The sequence below is a fragment of the Canis lupus genome, chromosome 20, assembly GCF_003254725.2.
Source record: "Canis lupus dingo isolate Sandy chromosome 20, ASM325472v2, whole genome shotgun sequence".
NCBI lineage: Eukaryota > Metazoa > Chordata > Mammalia > Carnivora > Canidae > Canis > Canis lupus.
In genome coordinates, this window is record NC_064262.1 from 21,128,409 (window position 1) to 21,147,080 (window position 18,672).

General features: G+C 41.3%; 1 protein-coding gene across 15 annotated transcripts in view; it reads left to right on the forward strand.

The window, feature by feature from the left end:
* Window positions 1–18,672, forward strand: part of FOXP1 (forkhead box P1) — a 375,390-nt gene that overhangs the window by 276,086 nt on the left and 80,632 nt on the right. For 12 of the 15 annotated variants that reach the window (XM_025456558.3, XM_025456571.3, XM_025456567.3 and 9 more), the window contains 4 exons: window positions 4,966–5,103; window positions 6,143–6,232; window positions 11,720–11,873; window positions 17,239–17,443. In XM_025456558.3, coding sequence (XP_025312343.1) covers window positions 4,966–5,103; window positions 6,143–6,232; window positions 11,720–11,873; window positions 17,239–17,443 — 587 coding nt within the window. The remainder of the gene's footprint in view (window positions 1–4,965; window positions 5,104–6,142; window positions 6,233–11,719; window positions 11,874–17,238; window positions 17,444–18,672) is intronic. The other 3 variants (XM_025456565.3, XM_025456561.3, XM_049098141.1) reach the window with 1 other exon arrangement.

Consider the following 18,672-nt stretch of genomic DNA (forward strand, 5'->3'; position numbering starts at 1 on the left):
TTCACAAGGGGTAATGGTATTTATGAAGTGGTACATATTTTCTTCTACACAGGCTAGCTTCTAAACAGTCGTAGGAAATTTGGCATAGATTTTTGTCTTGTTTTTGTTGCTTTGTGTTGTTTTTAATGGAGCTATTCTCTTTGTTTGATTTTTGTTTTGCTATTCTGGAGCCTTCTAATTTAATTTGTTTTGCTCTTGTTTGATGAACCAGGTAACACTGTGTAAGCTGGTCAGTTGTCCTCCACACACAGCCTGAAGTCTGGAAGGACTCAGGTTTCCTGGGACATACACATGGTGAATGCCAGAGATTAAAAATAGTTTCTAAGTTATTAATCCAGATGAATGGAAATAAAATGATACTTAATTTTTTTCTATCTTCTCATTTTTATTACTTGTACACTTAGCAATTATGAGAAGACGCTGATTACAAAATGCATGTGTGTTTACACTGGACAGTATTTACTTGTAGTTAATGTGAGTGAGTGTAAAGAGAAAGGGGGAAAAAAATGATAGCGTGTTATTTGTGCCATCTCCCCTCCCACCCAATTCCTCCAATTGTCTCCTAGATTAGCAGTGAGTATTGTTTCTCTGGGCGTTTTTATTTGTTTGTTTGCTTTTTAGATCTTTTTCCCCCACCCCATCACCTACCTCTCCCCTTTGGGAATAGAAGGAACTAATAAGGCACGTTGTGTTAATAGTCTTCTGGCGTTCGGGTGATATAAAGTCAATTTGAAGTAAGAGAAAACTGTATCAAGCAGACCTGACACAGCAGTGTATGGGCTTTTCCCAGCACTTGTGCGTGCTCACAGCGCTTTCCCAGTTGCTGGTATTAAGGTGGTAGCAGGTCCATACTAGCAGCGTTCCGAGGGCCAAGCACAGCTGAATTTCCTCCATTCCCGCAGGTTCATGCGCACCTGGGATCGACCACACCCAAAATGGTATCAGTCAACAGTGTATCATGCAGAGTGTGTGTGTGTGTGTGTGTGTGTGTGTGTGTGTGTGTTTAATTCACGATTTCCTCTTGAAACTCAACGAAAGAGTGTTAACTGTGTGTGTTTTTTTAAATTCAGTTTTGTATGCTAGCATTCTTTAAATGTCTGCCAGAAGTTTAATTTGAATTTCTGATCCCTGAAGGCAGCTAGACAAAATCATTCTAGTTCTTCATAAATTGCCTTCTATGATTCATTGTTAACTCATAAAACATACTCATTTCTATAGTCTCAAACAGTTAAGGTAGTTACAGCATCGGGGATATATATATATATATATTTTTTTTGCACTATCTTTAAATTGTCATTTGAGAAAGAAACCAAGTATTAAGTGAAACTCCCAGTTAAGGCGTGAGCCCCGTAGCACCAAAAAAAAAAAAAAAAAAAAAAACCATCAGAATTTATTGTTTTTATCTCAAGGAGGGTAAGGTAGACAGACGACATAGAACCTGGAAAAAATAAAGTTTAGTTTTGACTGAATAGCCTCAAAGAGGGGCCCATAAATAGTAGAGCACTGTAGTTAAAAACTCACATGACTGTTTTAAATACTATTGATTTAAACCACTGGCTAGATTTTATGAATCAAAGTGTAATTTCTAAGCTTTGGCCATATTTCTCAATGCTAAAGCACTCTCTCTTGTGTGCCTTTAGCCGCTTTCCAGACATTCAACACAGGATTAAATGATAGTAGTTACAGTGATCAATAGGTTAAGACCAGTACAATCACTCTTGCCGCTAATGACCTCAGTAGTAATGGGCAATAAAGTGTGGGCTATAATAGCCTCTCGCTGGTACTGCATGCCCTTTGATTCCTAGTATTAGTAGGGACTAGCTACATGAAAAAGTTGGACGTTGGGAGTTAAGAGAGTAGATATGTAGGCTCTATTTCTTAACTATTTAAAACCTTAAGCTGTGCTCAGATTTTTTTTTTTTTTTTTTTTTTTTTTTTTTTTTTTTTGTGTGTGTGTGCCCCTTTTCCCACCCATATGGTTTCTGGTCCATTTGGATATGTTTGTTAAAACCTTTCATAACCTATTTTCAAGGCGTGTTGGAGCAGAAACTGGGGAAATCTCAGTTTTATCACATTTATAAATTAAGTTCAAGCCCACTTTGGAAGCTCACAAGCGAACTGGTGTGAAAATGTGGTTTTAAACAGTAAAAGCAAAGTTGAGGCCATCAGGATATAATAGCCCACTTCTGGTTATTCAAAGACCCTATCACCAGGCAGGAGGATTACTCAGGCTCCTTGCCTCTTACCCTCCTTTGGCTGTGCCTGCTGCTTTAGCATTTTATTACTCATCAGCACCTCCATCAAAATGTCCAAAGGGAAAAAGAAGAGGAGACTCAAGTTCATTTTACTGTTCAGTAACATGACTGCAAACATTGAATAAATAACCCTGGGAAAAGCACATTTAACTATTGGCCATATGCAAGGGTTGCAAAATTACCTGTATATGCCAGTCCTTTTTTTTTTTTTTTTTTTGTAACTTTTAAAATCGATTTTATTGAAGTATAATCTACATACAAGAAAAGGCACTCAGTTTAAGTGTACAGTTTGGAAGAATTTGGGCTGTTGTGTACACTTGTGTGACTACCACCACTGTCAAGATAGACAGCATTTCCATCACCCCCAAAGTTCTCTTGTTCCCCTCTGAAATCTAGGCTTTCCGTCGTTCTTTCAACGTTTGTGACCAAGAGATCACTGGTATGATGACTTCTGTTATTACACTGTTAATTTCGTGTTCATCACCAGTTTGGATCTTACACCACCCTATTCCTGTCTGTTTTCCTGTTCATCACCATCAGAAATTTGGCTCAAGAATATTTATATTGTACGTCATCCAAGAAACGCAGAGGAAAAAAGAAACCTTAAACATGGTTCTTTTGTTTGCTTAATCAAACCTCCCTGTATGATGATGCAACTCTCAAGGAAAAGTAAACTCTTTTGTGATATGTTGGCCTTAGCAGCTCAAAAGATAGTGACTGGCACCCAATACATTTTGAAAAATTCAAAAACTTTCTTGTGTGTTGAAGACAAAGTAGACTAATTGGAATTAATTTATAGGTGGTTAGATGTCTTGATAGTGCCTTCTTGTGTTTGCCCTAGACTGAAGGCAAGTTCACCGTTCTAATCATTGGTGATATTTTCGTGCTGTGAAGTATCTTTTTAAAAGGATAATTTATCCATTCATATACATCTGTCCCTTTTTGCATATAAAAATATTCAGACATGCCCATCTGTTTTAAATTACAGTGTATCTACATCTACACTTAAAAGGCCACTGCAATAGGAAGAATTCGTTGATGACCTTCCAGAGTTAGGTTAATGAAATTTTTCAAATGTTCTAGCCGGTGTCTTCCAAACAATGCGAAACTTGCATGTAAACATCCCCCCCCCCCCCGCCACACACACACACACACACACACACACACACACAAAACATGCCCACAACAACAGTAGAGGATGTTCACTGTACATGAATCTGACCTTCAGGAACCATTTTTAGTTCATCAAAATTAGTGATGCTGAGAAATCGGGACATCAGTGCATAATGACTGTGAAATTAGGAATGAGAGCTCGCTATGCAAATGACAGGACAAATCATGTGAAAAAGTCAAGATAAACTGCATATTAAGACATTATGTTACATAAAATTAATACTGCATTTCTCCCTTTTGCTTACTGCTCCCCTGAAAGATTTTTTAATTCTTTTATCTTCTGATCAGCTATTGTCTGCCAGATTTTTTTTTTTTAAGTGGCACACAGGCAAAGTGCAAAACATGTTATTACCTTTTATTGTAATACATGAGATGACAGGAGATCCTTTTTAACAAAGTATATCCTTTACTGCTTCTAGCTTCTTGCTGTCACATGTTTGATTAGAAACCAAAGAAAAGTAAGATGCTTAAATATTACTGTTAGAAGACATACAGGTTTTGTCTTTTCTTTCATTGTTTTTTTTTTTTTTCTTATCTTTTTATTTGGGGGGGGCGATTTTTCATGAAATAGTCTTCTTGTGTTACGGGGACTGACAAAATGGTTCTCATGTAGTCTGCAAATTAAACACAAGTGCAGTGATTATTTTGAATAGCTAAATTACATTCTAGAAAGCTTGCAGAATTCATAGCATTGTCATTAGGTATCCGCTTGAATACAATTTGTGTAACCTTGGCCAAGACAGCCTGTCATTTTAATGTCAGTGTTTTATCTGAACAAGACATCATCCTTTCAGATACAGTGTGCAGGTTCCTTGCAAAGATGCCCGTGCAGAAACGTGTTAACAGTTGCAAATATGAAATGCTATCAAGTTCATCACTGTAGCTGTTTGTCACCGAAATGTCATGGAAAGCAGCTTTTAATGGTATCACACGTAATATGAAAGAATGGAGACATCTGTGTGCCGAGTGAATCAGGAAGGGTAAAAGGCATCATAGGAAAGGTCTGCGTTGAAGTCCGCGAGGTGCACCCAGGGTTCAGGCACCCACAAGACTGAACATTCGTTGATTGTTCTTAAAACTCACAGTCCCCAGGGGAAGGGGATCATAGTAGCTCCTGCCAAGAACGTACTGGTTCTCCTCTGCCTTGTTCCCTAAAACAAAATTCAAGTTTGCATTAAACTTTTCCCAGAGATAATTGCCACCGAAGATTCATTCTTCATCTGAAACCGAGGTGGTTCTAACCTGCCTCCAGATGGCATCTGTTAAGTCTCTACTCCTCGTCTGTTTGCAAGACAAGGCTGTCTGCACACCTTGTCAGTGCCACGAGGTCTTCTCTTGTTTTTCTTGATTTCACATCAACTCCATAATAGATGAAATAGGATTTGTTGCTGCATCCCCTCCAGATAAATACACTGTGCGTGGGAAACCGGTCAGTTCTTGGAGCAGGCTCCTGACAGTCTGCTGCTGACCCCGGAAGGCTGAGTGCTGCGTGCGTGCAATTTCCTGGCTTCCTATTTATCCTTCATTAACGTTCTAGGTTCCCGTGTCAGTGGCTATGATGACACCTCAAGTTATCACTCCCCAGCAAATGCAGCAGATCCTCCAGCAACAAGTGCTGAGCCCTCAGCAGCTCCAGGTCCTCCTCCAGCAACAGCAGGCCCTCATGCTCCAACAGGTAACCGTCCATCCTCCTCCTCCCAGGGCCTGGGACTCCATTCACAGTTCCCTGCACCTGATCAGCTCCTTCCCCCATTGAAGAAAAAGCAGAGCAAGGTGGCCAGAGCAGGACACAGATGGGGCCCCTGACTAATCGATTTTATTTGCATCCTAGGAAGGGGGGGGGGGGAATCCCTGCCCAAGCAACTAGGGTTTGGGCTTGGAGAGGACCCGATGGACTGCGATTAGGGCTGTAATTGGACTTGGTAGAAATAAGATCTTTTAGGCTTATGTGGCTTTACGCTCTTTTATTTGGTAAGCCCAGAGGCTTCTAAATGGTGTGAATCAAAGCAAAATGGGGAGCACATTAGGAGCAGGTTTAAATGTGACAGCTCTTGAAGTCCCCATTTCAACTCAGAGGCTCATAGAATTTTTCTTTTAAACATAAAGAGACCTTCCAGAGTTGGTTACCTTTAAGGTGCAGAGTTCACTTTACTTCTTTCATGTATGCTGATGCTGAAATGAACTTTTGGCTGCCATTGTGCCATAGGGACCTAACATTCAGACTTCACGGACACCTGAACCAAAGAGATGAGATTCAGAACTAGAGTGACGGAAGTGCTGGGGTGAGATGGTGAGGGACAGGAGGCAGAGTGAGCTACCCACGCTGTCGATGCAGATACTGCACACCCCGCCACACCACCCGGCCCCATCATTCAGAAAGCATGCGCACTTTTCACAGTAGAGATTCACCAGACTCTCTCAGCAAGGGCACTCGGGCTTTGTTGTACAATCAAAGGTCATTCCTTGCCTTATTTTAATTAGTTTGTGTAGAAAATGGTATGTTTTTCATCAGTTCATTTTGGAGATTACTTTTCAAACAATAATGCCAAGAATAGTCAGCGTGCACTGAAATTTATTGTCGAGTTTCAAACTAAAGGTCAGGCCATTACAGATAAAAGGATGCTATTTTTCAAATCACAGTTGTGTATGGCACCGAAAGGGACAGTGGGTTGGCGCTCCCCTCTGTTACTTACCGTCCTCTCTTTCCTTTGTAGCAGCAGCTTCAAGAGTTTTATAAAAAACAACAGGAACAGTTGCAGCTTCAACTTTTACAACAACAACATGCTGGAAAACAGCCTAAAGAGGTACCGACAATACATATTTTACTTTCAAACCACAGATCCCAGAGGACTATCTAGTGGCTATTAAACTGTCATTCATCTCTTAAATGATTGCACAACTGAGCTATCGGTTCACAGCTTTCAGACCAAGAGTTATCGTCTTGTTTTCTCTGAGATCTGTCCGGGTTCCGTTTGCTTGCTGCCACACATTTGCTGTCACCGCTGCAGGTGTACCGCCTGTGAGCACCAGGAGGTGGACTGGGCTGATGGGCCGAACCCGAGGGATGGGCCACTCCCCACCCCACCCCCGCCCCGCCCCAGGCTGACATTGCTGGGGGCCGAGATGTACCTGGGGGCAGCACAGTTTCACCTAGAGGCATCCCATGAGATTCTTCTCCAGCTCAGACAGCTTGGGTGTGTGGGGATAGCCCTTTCCTTTCTAAGAAGCGTCTCTTGTGAGATCAGACAACAGAAAAGTTATACCAAGAGTAAATGCTCCTGTCTCCTTTTAACTACTTCTCTCAAGTTATAAATGAATAGTCATTGCTCGAGATAGATAGGGGTGGTGAGATGGTGCGGCTTACGGGACAACTCCTCTGAACTTGGGCGACTTGTGTTTTTCCCTGACACAGACCATTGCATCACAGCAGCTTCCATGTGCACAGCACTTTGTAAGAGCACACGGTTCCTGGACTGCCGACCTCCGCCCCACCCCCCCCCCACCACCAGTTAGGTGACAGTGTTTGCTCCCCGAGTGACAAGGCCTTCCCCAGGAGAGTTTCCCCCATCTCCCTTTCTACACGATTCCATGCTGGTGAGGACCAGTCAGTTGGGGGAGTGTCCGTGTGCACCTTGTACCATCTCTGCTCATTTCGGAGGTACCCAGTGGCACTTCCCTCCTCACGTTTTTACAGCGGACTGGGATGCTTTCCGTTTCACTCTTCTCCTAGTTTGAAAAACAGCTCCCAGGCCACTTGAACGACCTCTTCCCCAGCCTTCAGCGGGCGACCACTCGCATTAGTTTGGAAGGAGCCTTGCTGGGTGACTGTCCCCGTCCCCGCCTGTCACTCACGTGAGCGGGGATGGCAGGCAGCGCTCATTTTCCATGCTGGGAACGGCCCAACATTTTCCTTTTGCCGGCTCCTCCCTCAACATAAATTGGGTACTTTATCCATGCCTTGCCAAGTTTTCACCCCAGAGTCCCGTCTAGCAGCCTGGATGGAAACCCCTGCAGAGCAGGGGCAGTTTTGGGGTGAAGGGGAGGAGGTGCTTTAATGAAAATGCTGACACAACCCTTAAGTACAGTGGCGCGCTACCGGGTGCTGCTATAATAAAAAAAGGGAACAGATTAAAAAGTGTCTAAAATGTAAATCTAAAGGACTAACAGTAATTAAAATGGAAATGGCACAGGGAGGGAAGGCATGTAATTGTGAGATATCACTGTGCAGAAGGCTCTCAGCTTTGTTTTGCTGGCTGTTTTTCTAATTCAGTAGGGCTTACTCATCAGTGGCAGTTCAATGCGCGTTAATGACTCTGGGATTGCAGGCATCACTCTGGACAAAGAAATGATTATTGTGCGGTCAAAAGAAGTTCAAAGACAAGAAGGGAATTTCAGTTTTTTTCCTTAGAGATCCACATTCAAGAGCATATAAATTAAGCCAAATGTTAAAAACCACAGTCTGAAAGCTGACTTCAAAGTCACAACTCTCTAATTAATGAACTGCGAGCTTCAGTTTGGACAAGTTGTGGTTTGATGCGCCCATAAATCAACATGACAGGCCCGTTTCACAGCCTCAGACAGTGCTTGTCATTGAGTCACATCAGATGTAAACACAGCAGAAAAAAGAAGGGATATGAAGGAGGTGCAATTGATCAACAGAATTGGTAAAAACCCACTTTTGAAGCACATTATGCATGATCACAGGAAATGGTTACAGCCTCAAGAGGTTTCCCCTTCTGCTGTTGCTTTTTTGAATCAGATTTCTAACAGCCTTCAAAAGGGAGAATAAGAATTATGGAGTTTCTCCCCTGTGGCTCCCAGGCAATAACCCCCTGTTGTTATTTTGTGCTTCTTTCTTTTCAAAGGCATCAAAATTTAGTTTTTTAAAGATCTTTAACTCTATATTTGAAGACAAACAAAAAAGGGCTGCCACTGTCATTCTTATCAGTTACCAGGGATTGTGTTTTTTCTTTCTGTTGCCACTTCTTATTAACCTCTTATTTGGTCTGTTAGACAGAGTTTGGAATGCATGTCTGCACGCTGAGAGCACATGAAAGTTCAGATGAGCTCAGAGGGCAGATAAAGAAATGTGAAGGGGAAAGTTACATGGCAGAAGGAAGGATGAAAGTTAACTCTCCCAAATTGCTGCTGTCAGAAAGGGGGCATCTTGGCACACAAAGATGATGGTGGTGCCTGAGTTTGGGAAGGGAGCACTTTGTATCTGAACAAGAAGAAGGTGAGACATTATAGTAGCATTTTAGCACCTCCAGGACACGAGGTTTGCTGTGGCCGCATTTTGTCATCCACGTCCAAGGCTAAGGTGATGCAAGGTGTAGGTTGCTTTAACATCCCGAGGGGTAGGCAGACGAGCGGGCAGGTCTCCTTGGATGCGACTGTATGTTCACTGCGCCGGTGGATTTGGCCGAGAGCTTTTGTAACAGTGATTAAGAGATCCTTGTTTTCCTGAGGTGTAAGGGGCGGGGGGGGGGGGGGGGGGGGCGGTGGTCAGCTCCTGAAATTATCATGCAGGTGGTGGTCCTTTTGTGCCACGATGAAGTAGAGTCACATGGTAGCAATTTCACAATGTGGACTGGTGGTTCTGATTTTAACAAGGTTTGAACTTGGATGATGACAGATGGAACAAGTGTATTAATGTGCTGAATCCCTAGTCATTAGTGGCTCATAATTTTGAATCATCAGCCCCCACCCCACCCCTCCTGCCACCACTGCCACCTTTCTCCCTCTTTAGATTACCCCTGCAGTGAGACACTTGATCCCTAGCCAGAACAATGTACCTTCACTCAACTTTTTTCCAGAGTTGCCTCGAGATGTTTCCTTGAGAAAGTTAGGCTCTCCATCCAGTTGGCCCTAAGACCTTCTTAGGAGGTAGAGCTTCTGTAGCCCCATACAGCTATTGAAGTGACTGCTTGTTAATATTTGACAGAATGGGTGTGGAAAATTGAAGGCAGAATTAATTTTCAGTCAAGCTACCAAAAAAAAAAAAAAAAAGATCCCATCCTGTGCGGGTGAGGTAGGCTAAGTTGATTGTTTTAAAAGGGCCGTTTGTCCAGGCAGTTATGACAGTTTATGTTAGGCAGCAGGGAGGAGCCGAAGAAAGGAAAACAGACCTTTGACTGCAGCTCTAGGGAGGGGATCTGAAATGCAAGGTTTATCAGGGCATTTTAGCATTTTAACACTGACTACTGACCTGTCCAGGGGACTGCTCGGAGACCTTTTTTGTATGCATTCAATTGTGAGAAGTAAACAAACGGGCTCGTATCCTGTGTTTGGTAACTGGGTGGGGAACACAGTTTGGCAACCAGTGTTGCTTTTAAATTCTTTCTTTGGACAATGGGCCTTGTATACTTTTATATCCTGGCTTTTCAAACGTGGACAGCTTTCATGAGCTTTTCCTAGGGATGGCCAGAGAGACAACAGAAAAGCCATCAGTCATTTTATATAAATACAAAATTTTTTAAACATTTCATTTACAGTAAGACAGGAAACACCCTCCCCAAACTCGGGCGCCCCCTTTCCATTCTTTTCTACTTCACGAAGCGCTGGTTCCCCCATCTTTCATTGTATCCATGTTTTTTCTTCTCTTCCTTCCTTCTGTTTTTTTTTTAAGTGTCATGAATTAATATCTGTTGAAGAAATGAAAAAATCATTTTGACATGAATATAACTATCATTGGGTTTTACATTAATGTGATAACATGGGAAGGGGTGAAAACAATTGGATCATTTTATGCATGCTGTTCTTAAAATGAAAACACTGGCTTTTCATTTAAATTTATTTAAATTTTTGTTGTTAGTGGTATAGAATTTGTTTTTTGGAGTGAAACTCAATTAACTTTCTCAGTGGCATGGTAGTAAGTCTGAAATTGGTTGCTAATAGGAGAATGATGGTTTTTACTGTAAAATAAACTGCTCGGAGACCGAAAGGAAACCACCATTTTTCTCTTCCTTTGAACTTGGCATCAGAAGGTCTTGATACACATACCATTTTATGGATATATCAGATAAAGGTCATGTGTTAGGTTAAGTGAATGCAGTTGTTTGTAAAGTATAGTTATTAGAAGCTCTGAAAGGGTTGTATAGTCCCTCTTAGTTACAGAAGTCTTCCTGATATTTTGAGTGATACTCAGAATTGGGAAAATGGATCTTGTTGTGTTTTTTTTGTTTTTGTTTTTTTTCCTTAAAGGGTCTTTTTTTTTTTTTTTTTGGCTACAGTTTGGGAAGGGTTAATTTTCCTTTCATAATTGTTAGCCATAATGTGGCTAAGACCTCCACCTCGATTTGATTCCTAGCAGATTAAGGATATTAGATAATTTCCTTCTATTTATTGTACTACTGCACTGTATTATCTTTCTATCACTCAGATAATTACTGAGGAAATCTACATTAATTTTTTTTGGCTAGAGCGAGGCCTGCTAAACACAGGAATGATGTATTGATGTTTTACACAACAAAAGTTTTCCTCCTGTCATTGTCCAATCAACAAAAAGATATTTATCATACCGTAAAGCCCCTTCTTTTCAAGAACAAAGCGGGTGGGGAAGCAGGACAGGCCAGCGGACCTGGGGGTTTCTGAAACTAAAGCCAAGTTAAGGCATCTGAAGCTTAAAGTGTCCTTCATATTAAACACTCACAGTCGAGTACGATGTTGTTTGCTAAATTATGAATGTGTGTAATTAAAATCTAGTGGCTGTTTCTATGAAAGATTTACAATGTTATTTCATCGTTTGTCATGGCTAATTAACAATATTAGATGAAGTTTTTCTTCTTCAAAGGTCTGATTTTTTCTCATTTATTTATGTCAGGAGTGATAAACAGAGTAGTTAAAAGCTCCCGGTGCAGGCAAGAGGAAGGCAGCTTATTCTTCTATACTCTCAGAGGTCCAGGGTTCAAATCCCTCCAGACCAGAATGGTGCATTCCTTCTCTGTAGCATGAATAATTAAACATTTCAAAGTCTGGAAGTTCACATCTCGACTATAAACACTCAGGCCTTTCAAACTGTAGGAAAAGCGGACTTGATCAACGAGTTATTTTTTTCTGTGCCCCTGGCAGCCGAGAGGGAACATCCAGCCACCACCCTCCCCCACTCCCCACCCATTCTCTTCAGACGTGTGATGTCCTGTCCCTTTCGCACCAGCCCCAACACTGAGCCCTCCCTAGACCCCAGCAGCCATCGTTGATGTTTGACGATGACGGCGTGTTTTGAAACATCCATACTCTGAGCCTTCCTCAGGACGTGGCCATCTCATTTTCCTCTCCCTGATTTCTTACAGCAGCAGCAGGTGGCTACCCAGCAGTTGGCTTTTCAGCAGCAGCTCCTCCAGATGCAGCAGCTACAGCAGCAGCACCTCTTATCTCTACAGCGCCAAGGCCTTCTTACAATTCAGCCAGGGCAGCCTGCCCTTCCCCTCCAGCCCCTTGCTCAAGGTAAGCACCCATTACACAGCAGGTGGGCACCACTCTGCGGAGACGTTGGGTCAGAGGTGGCGGGCTGTCGGGTGGTCGACTCCAGCTCATCAGTAAGGACATGGTCCATCTAAAACCAGCATATACAGACTTCAGAGAGAAGATTGGTTGAGGTCCTAAGGATGGACCTTTGTAGAAGATAAAGGACTTGCTTGTTGATGCCAAAATGAAGACGAGGAGTGGTGTGATGCTGAGCAGTAGCAGAGGAATCCCACTGTTGCACATTCTTAGAGTAGGAGAAGGCAATGCTACTTTGATTTACAGAGCATTTTAATCCAATCAGGCACTGTCAGTTTGGAATCACAGATGAATTTTCCTGAAGGCTTGTTTAGCCTTGTTTAGCCACTGTAAGTTATATTTTCCGTCATTGTAATTCATTCTGTTTTAAAGCTTAGTGATGCTTTTTAAATGCCACTTCCTAAGTTCTAGGGATAAATTCAGGGTTTATTCTGTATGTTAGGATTAATCTCTTTTGTTGGGTTTTCTTGTTTGCATTCATCTGTTGATTTTTTTTTAGCAAGTTCTGCACTCATCCGAACAGGTAGTATTTCTCCCTCTTGTTCTTCAAAAACTAGAGTTCCTTGCAAAGGAACAAGATATCACGGATTTAAAAATTTCTTTCGAAAGGCCATTGACTTGTTATTACAGTGGGTGTTGGACATCAGAAACAAATGAGGATTCTAGCCATTTTAGGACATCCTCATGGTTGAAACAACTCTTTGCCATGTGTGATGTGAACGCACATGAGATTATTCAGAACCAGAACACAGGGAAGTATGAAAGGAAAGCAGAAAGAGTCATGACATGTTTGGCAATACAGTCCCCCCCCACATCCTATACACAGTTCACACATTTCAGTCACCTCCTCAAGGCGTCTGGTCTTGGCAGTTGTAGTAGTCTTGGATGTACACGTATGGGCCTTAAAGTCTGATAGCTAAGGTCTTTGGTGTCTTGGATTCAGTTGCCTTCTGAAGAGGGTTGAAAATGTGGCACCACCTTCACCCTTCGTGGTGAGTAAGACATTCTCATCTGTTCAGCAACTTTTGGTGTCAAGTGGAACCAGTGAGGCATGTCTCCATTCGAATCTTCTCTCTTGAGTCAACCACACCCAACTTGTATCTCTTCCGGGGTTTTCTGTTTTTGTTTATGTTTCCAGTGTTCAAACTGGGGCTTTCTCCTCTAATGTCCCTCCTCCTCTTTTTGCCTTTACTGCTCAACCACTGGATCCATAATCAGCATCTCTGTGGCTGTCAAAATAGAAGATTTGGTAACAGAGCAGTACGAGGGGAGAAGAAAGGACACATCGGCTAATGTATTTTTTTGTGCTTGCAAAATGTCCTAACGTGCATTAATTACACCTTCAGGTTTATTGTTGGAAACATCGCAGGCTGTTCTGACACACCCACTGGACTTGGGCTTCAACCTCTCATCTTTTCCCACTGCTCCTATACTATTAAGTTTGCTCACTAAGGTTCATTGTTATAGTACATCAGTTAAGCTGTCCAAAAGAGGGCAATTGGGCAGTGACAAGACAAGCTCATGTGTAATGTGAAAGAAATGAATGTGGTGATGCATGAAGTGTAATCTCTGCAGTAACATATCAGAGACACCAGTAGGTAATTCACTAGTCATGGCATTGATTGATATGCTTAGCAATCTGCTATAACTATTAGCCCCTGCAACATTAAGAGGAAGCATATTTAACATCTAAGGGATGCCCTTAGGTGTGCCCAAGATACATAAATGTAAATATACAGTATTTCGGGAGTCAGGTTGTGGCAGTGGAGTGAGCTACCTGCGTCGATGCCATCTTTTGCAGAATCCAGAGGTTGGTTCTTTCTCTCCTTTCCCCTCGCCCAAAGTGGCTTGAGAATTCAGTCGTGTTGGACTACAACACAATTTTTTTTTATCAGAGACATGATGGCTTAAAACTGATGTCATTATGAGGTTTAAATCAACTTTCTGCTTGCTTGAACATGGTCACCTGGGTATGGATGTACAAGGACAAAAAGAGGTTGATCAACTCTGTTTGTCTTTGAGCCAGTGATACCTGGGGTTGTAAAATTGAGTTCCATGAGCAGTAATCTGTCAACTGTCCCCACAACATACATTTTTTAAGCCAGTGTCTGCATTTTCTTTTATAATGAAGGGGTCGGTTGTCCTGGAAAAAGAAATGTAGCAAGGCACAGGGGTTATGTGTTACAAATGCCGGTAATGGCCACTTTGTGATACGGTCATCACGATTCTTTTACATACCTGCTCCGGGCCTTGGCGAAGTCACCTTAAACGTGTATAAATATGAAAGTATGAATAGATAGAAAGTAATATTGTGAGGCCTTCTTTTTTTCCCTTCCTGAAGGTTTTATGGTATGAAGTAGGAGGGACGTTTTTTGTTGTTTGTAAGAGGATTGTAGGGCCTTCTCTGTTTTGCATAATTAGCACATACACTTTTCCCCCTGGTCTCTCGAAGCATCTGAGCCCCTGATATTCAGTAGCATCCTGACTTCTTAATTTTGAGGATACGAACTATAGAGATTACATGCTGGAGATGTATTCCTCTTAATGAATTTGTTTAAGCTGGTACTGTTATTCCTGTCTACCATATTGGAAGAAATGCGTGATGCTTTTTGGAAAGTTGATTATCGTATTTAGTCTGATGAGTGACTAGCCTGCCTTTTATCTGTCTTAATTCTATCACGAGATCATGGCTGTCAAATAATAGCATCCTCCGGTAGATAGTATGCCTCGAAGTAATAGTTTAACATCACTAACAAGGTGTAGCATTGATGGAGAGTGATTTGACTGCTCCCTGGAAGTCTGATGAGAATGTCCTTAAATGTAATTATCACAGTGAAATTTGACCCAAAAGTACACCTGTTTGTCAGTGAGTTACTGTTTTATTTACTGTTTCCCCTTGTGAGTGATGGATTTGCCAGCCCACTGGAATAAAAGGAGAGCAGAGGAACACTAACTAATGTACTCTGTCGGTGTAACAAGTGTAGCAGCACATTTGCCTTTGTCTTTATTTGCTGGATAAACAGCTTACAAATTTTAAAACCTCCAAAGTTAACGCTTTTCTTGGAGGGAAAGTGTTAACACAGTTGTTAGAAACAGTGTTCTTCCATTTTTTTTCACTTCCCATGCAGCTGACCCAGAAATCAATTAGTTTGAGTTGAAAAATAGGCAGCTTGTTCTTTTCATGTGTATTTACTCCCCAGAAAATAAAAATAGGTGTTGACTTGTGTGGCTTTATATCAATATGCTATCATCAACAGACAAGCCTATTCACTATTGTTTCAATTGAGTAAACAGTGGTCGGAGGGTCAGCCATATTCACAGGTAATTGTTGGTGTGCGGACATTGGTGGCAGGCCTGTTAGCTACAAACACATCCCACATGTCACTTCGGAAGGTGTTTGAAAATAATAGCTCAGATGCAGCAGGACCGGACACGGGATTGTAGAGTGACCTTTCCCTTTGTTTAATTTGCCTCTGAGGCTTAATTTCAGGGGACAAGTAATAATTGAATATGCCTAATAACTAAATGCTCATTTGGGACAAAATCCATCAAAATATAATTGGCATTTGATTTTTATGAAGGAAGAAGAAAACCGACTTGGCTGTCGAGGATGCGTTCTAAGAATATCTGACCACTTAATGCATCATTTGAAGCCTCCTTTTATAATATATATTAATTGCAAATACTTGAGCATTTGAACATTTTCGTGGAGAACCGTTAGGAGAGACCAACTGTTTTTGTTAACGCTCCTCTCAGAAAGGCGGGGAAGGTTATTGGTCTGCTGTGCAATAATTTACTCCTCTTTGATATGCAAACGATCCACGGTGAATATAAAAAAATCCTATCAGACTCATTTCACAGTTCTTAACCACTCGGATTCTCTGGAGTCCATCGCCTCATTAGACCAGTGCTCTCCAATGCTAGCATAATTAAAATCTTTAACAGTTTAGCAAAGTAAAGATGTTTGGCTGATCACGTTGAGATGATTATCTATCCATTGTATTCTAAATGACAAAAATAAATTAAATTTAGACCTTGGCATTTTTTATTATGTGTTTCAAATGAATATAATGCACACAGCCTTCTTTTTTAATTCAATAGCTTAGGTTTGGTAAGAAACACGCCTGTTTCGGGTGCTGCTATAGAGTCAGAAAATGGCAGGCTTTCTAGGATAGCTGTGTTACAGTTGATTGAAACAATGAACTGCAATCCAGACATCCACTTCTAATGTGGAATTGCCTTATGCCGTACAAGGTTGATGATTTCTTCTCACTGTCCTTTTGAAGGAACGGCTGTTGTTGTTTATTGTTGTTAGCTACCATTTAGAATCTTCTTCTTCTGCACATGCATGCACCAGCAGATGCATTGAGGTAGGATCTGGAAAGGGTGGGCTGTAGAGGCATGCCTGCCTCTAAAATAAAGGTTATGAGGCCATAGTAGTGAGATTGACATACTGATTGTATCTCCTCTTGGGGAAAATACAGATTTGACCCTTCCTCCTTAAGATTCCTGTCCATTTTGACCCCCTTAAGAAACAAGAGAACTTGATTACTCCAAATTTATTTTACGTTTGCATTTTATTCTGCAATGGTTCATTAGCATTGATCTAAGAAATGACAGTAATAATAGTGTTACTTGTTAAAAAAAAAAAGTTACACAGTTTCTCAGTAGACACATCCATCAATTAAGCATGTGGTACTAGAAACCAAAATTAATGAGGAAGATAGGTGTGTTAATGAAATAATCATAGTATAATCAATTTGAATGTTAAAAGTTGAAAAGCATTTCAGGAAGACGATATGAATTCATAATTTATGTCTAAAAGTGATTAATAAAAACTATATTTAATAACAAAGCTATTTGTCATCATTTAAGACTTAAGCACAAAAATTATTCATTTTGTGGTTCGTGTTGTCATAATAGTATAGTTGAACAAATTTATTTCGAGCCCTTCTTTGTGACTAAAAATACAATAACATCTATACTCCTTTTCAAAAATCTAGAAACAACAGTTTAGATGAAGGCATACTGTCTTTGCAGAGTAACTGTTTTGAATCCTTTTTACGGAGGTCTTTTATGTGTGACAAGGGCACTCCAACTCGGCTGTTCAGTGGGAGGACACGGTTGTTACTACCGTATTTGCCTTAGTTGGGAGGGGGCAAAAAAAATGCACACATCAAAAAACAAAAAAAACAACAAAAAAACCCGTAACACTAGGCTTTGTTTACTGACTCTTTGATTTAATTACTGTTTGAAGAGGACGGAATTAGCTGTTAATTGATTTAATTATCCAATTTGTTTGTTTCAGGCATGATTCCAACAGAACTGCAGCAGCTCTGGAAAGAAGTGACAAGTGCTCATTCGGCAGAAGAAAGCACAGGCAGCAATCACAGCAGTTTGGATCTGACCACAACATGTGTCTCCTCCTCTGCACCTTCCAAGACCTCCTTAATAATGAACCCACATGCCTCTACCAATGGACAGCTCTCAGTCCACACCCCCAAAAGGGAAAGGTAGGAATGAGCTGCTGAGATGTGTTTGAAGAGGTCTGGAGGGTGGGACGGGTGGGTGGCCTTGCTCGGCCATATTTCAGCGATCCCTGATGGGATCCGTGGGACTTGAATGCACATCAGAGGACCTAAGAAGGTGTTCACTATGGTTTGGGTGGGAAGTGTCTAATTATTTTCACCTTCCCAACATGGAATTAGCAGTTACACATATCTGACCTAAGCCTGAGAAGCCAGGCAGAGTTAGTTTCTCGCTGGATGGGTTGGATGTCAGGGGTCCCAGGCTCAGTCTTTGTGCTCCGTGCTCACTCCATGCAAGCTCAACACCTGGGCCCTACCTACCTTCTAAGGGAGTAGTAGAGTCTGGTATTGGCAATTTTGAATCACAGTTCAAGAAAGGATAGAACATAGCCTCTCCGTTCTGCCCTCCTAGAGGGCAGGGAGCCCATCTTTTGCATAATTGCGCGACCTTTTTCATGGTAAATGCTCAGTGAAGGTTGGAAGGAGCTGGAGATGGAAGGGGTCTGGGTATGTGCACCTAGGATGCACATCTGTACACAGATTGAAAAAATAGAGCCTTAACTCCCAGGGAGGAATGCGGTGCTGTCTCGCTTGCTGTATTCCTCTCTGGAAGTTAAGGCTTTCTATATTGTGATTGCCCTCAGCGTTGCTTGAACGTTAGTCGAAGCCGAGTCTGAAATATCCAGAATATATCCCGTTAGCAGACAGTTCTAAGAAAATGAAGCTGTTAATTCATGTTATTGGAGCTTCACACCCCAGAAGCATTAATACTACTGTTGAATGCTTTTCAGAAGTGGAGTACATATATATATGAATTATATATATATAATGCTCCTAAAATTAAAAGCTTTTATTTTCAATGTACTATTTTTAAATCGGTTTCCCATCTATTTCATATGCACAGCTTCCCCACACAGAAGAAAAGTAACTTTCAAAGTAATGTGTGATAGTAAATGTCACTTCCAGCAGGAAAAACAAATTCTATATTTTGTTTTTTAATAAAAATGACTCAGTGAAAGTTTTTTTAAATGATATTTTTCACTTGAGCAATTACAAATATAATTTCATACATTTCTTCAACTATTGAGCATTAAGAAGCCCACGGGTTTAATTAGATGTGTATCTTTCTACCAGCAACATTTTATCCATTTCAAGATCAGTAATCACAGAAAACGCTCTCTGAATATTTGTGTGTGTGTGTGTGTGTGTGTGTG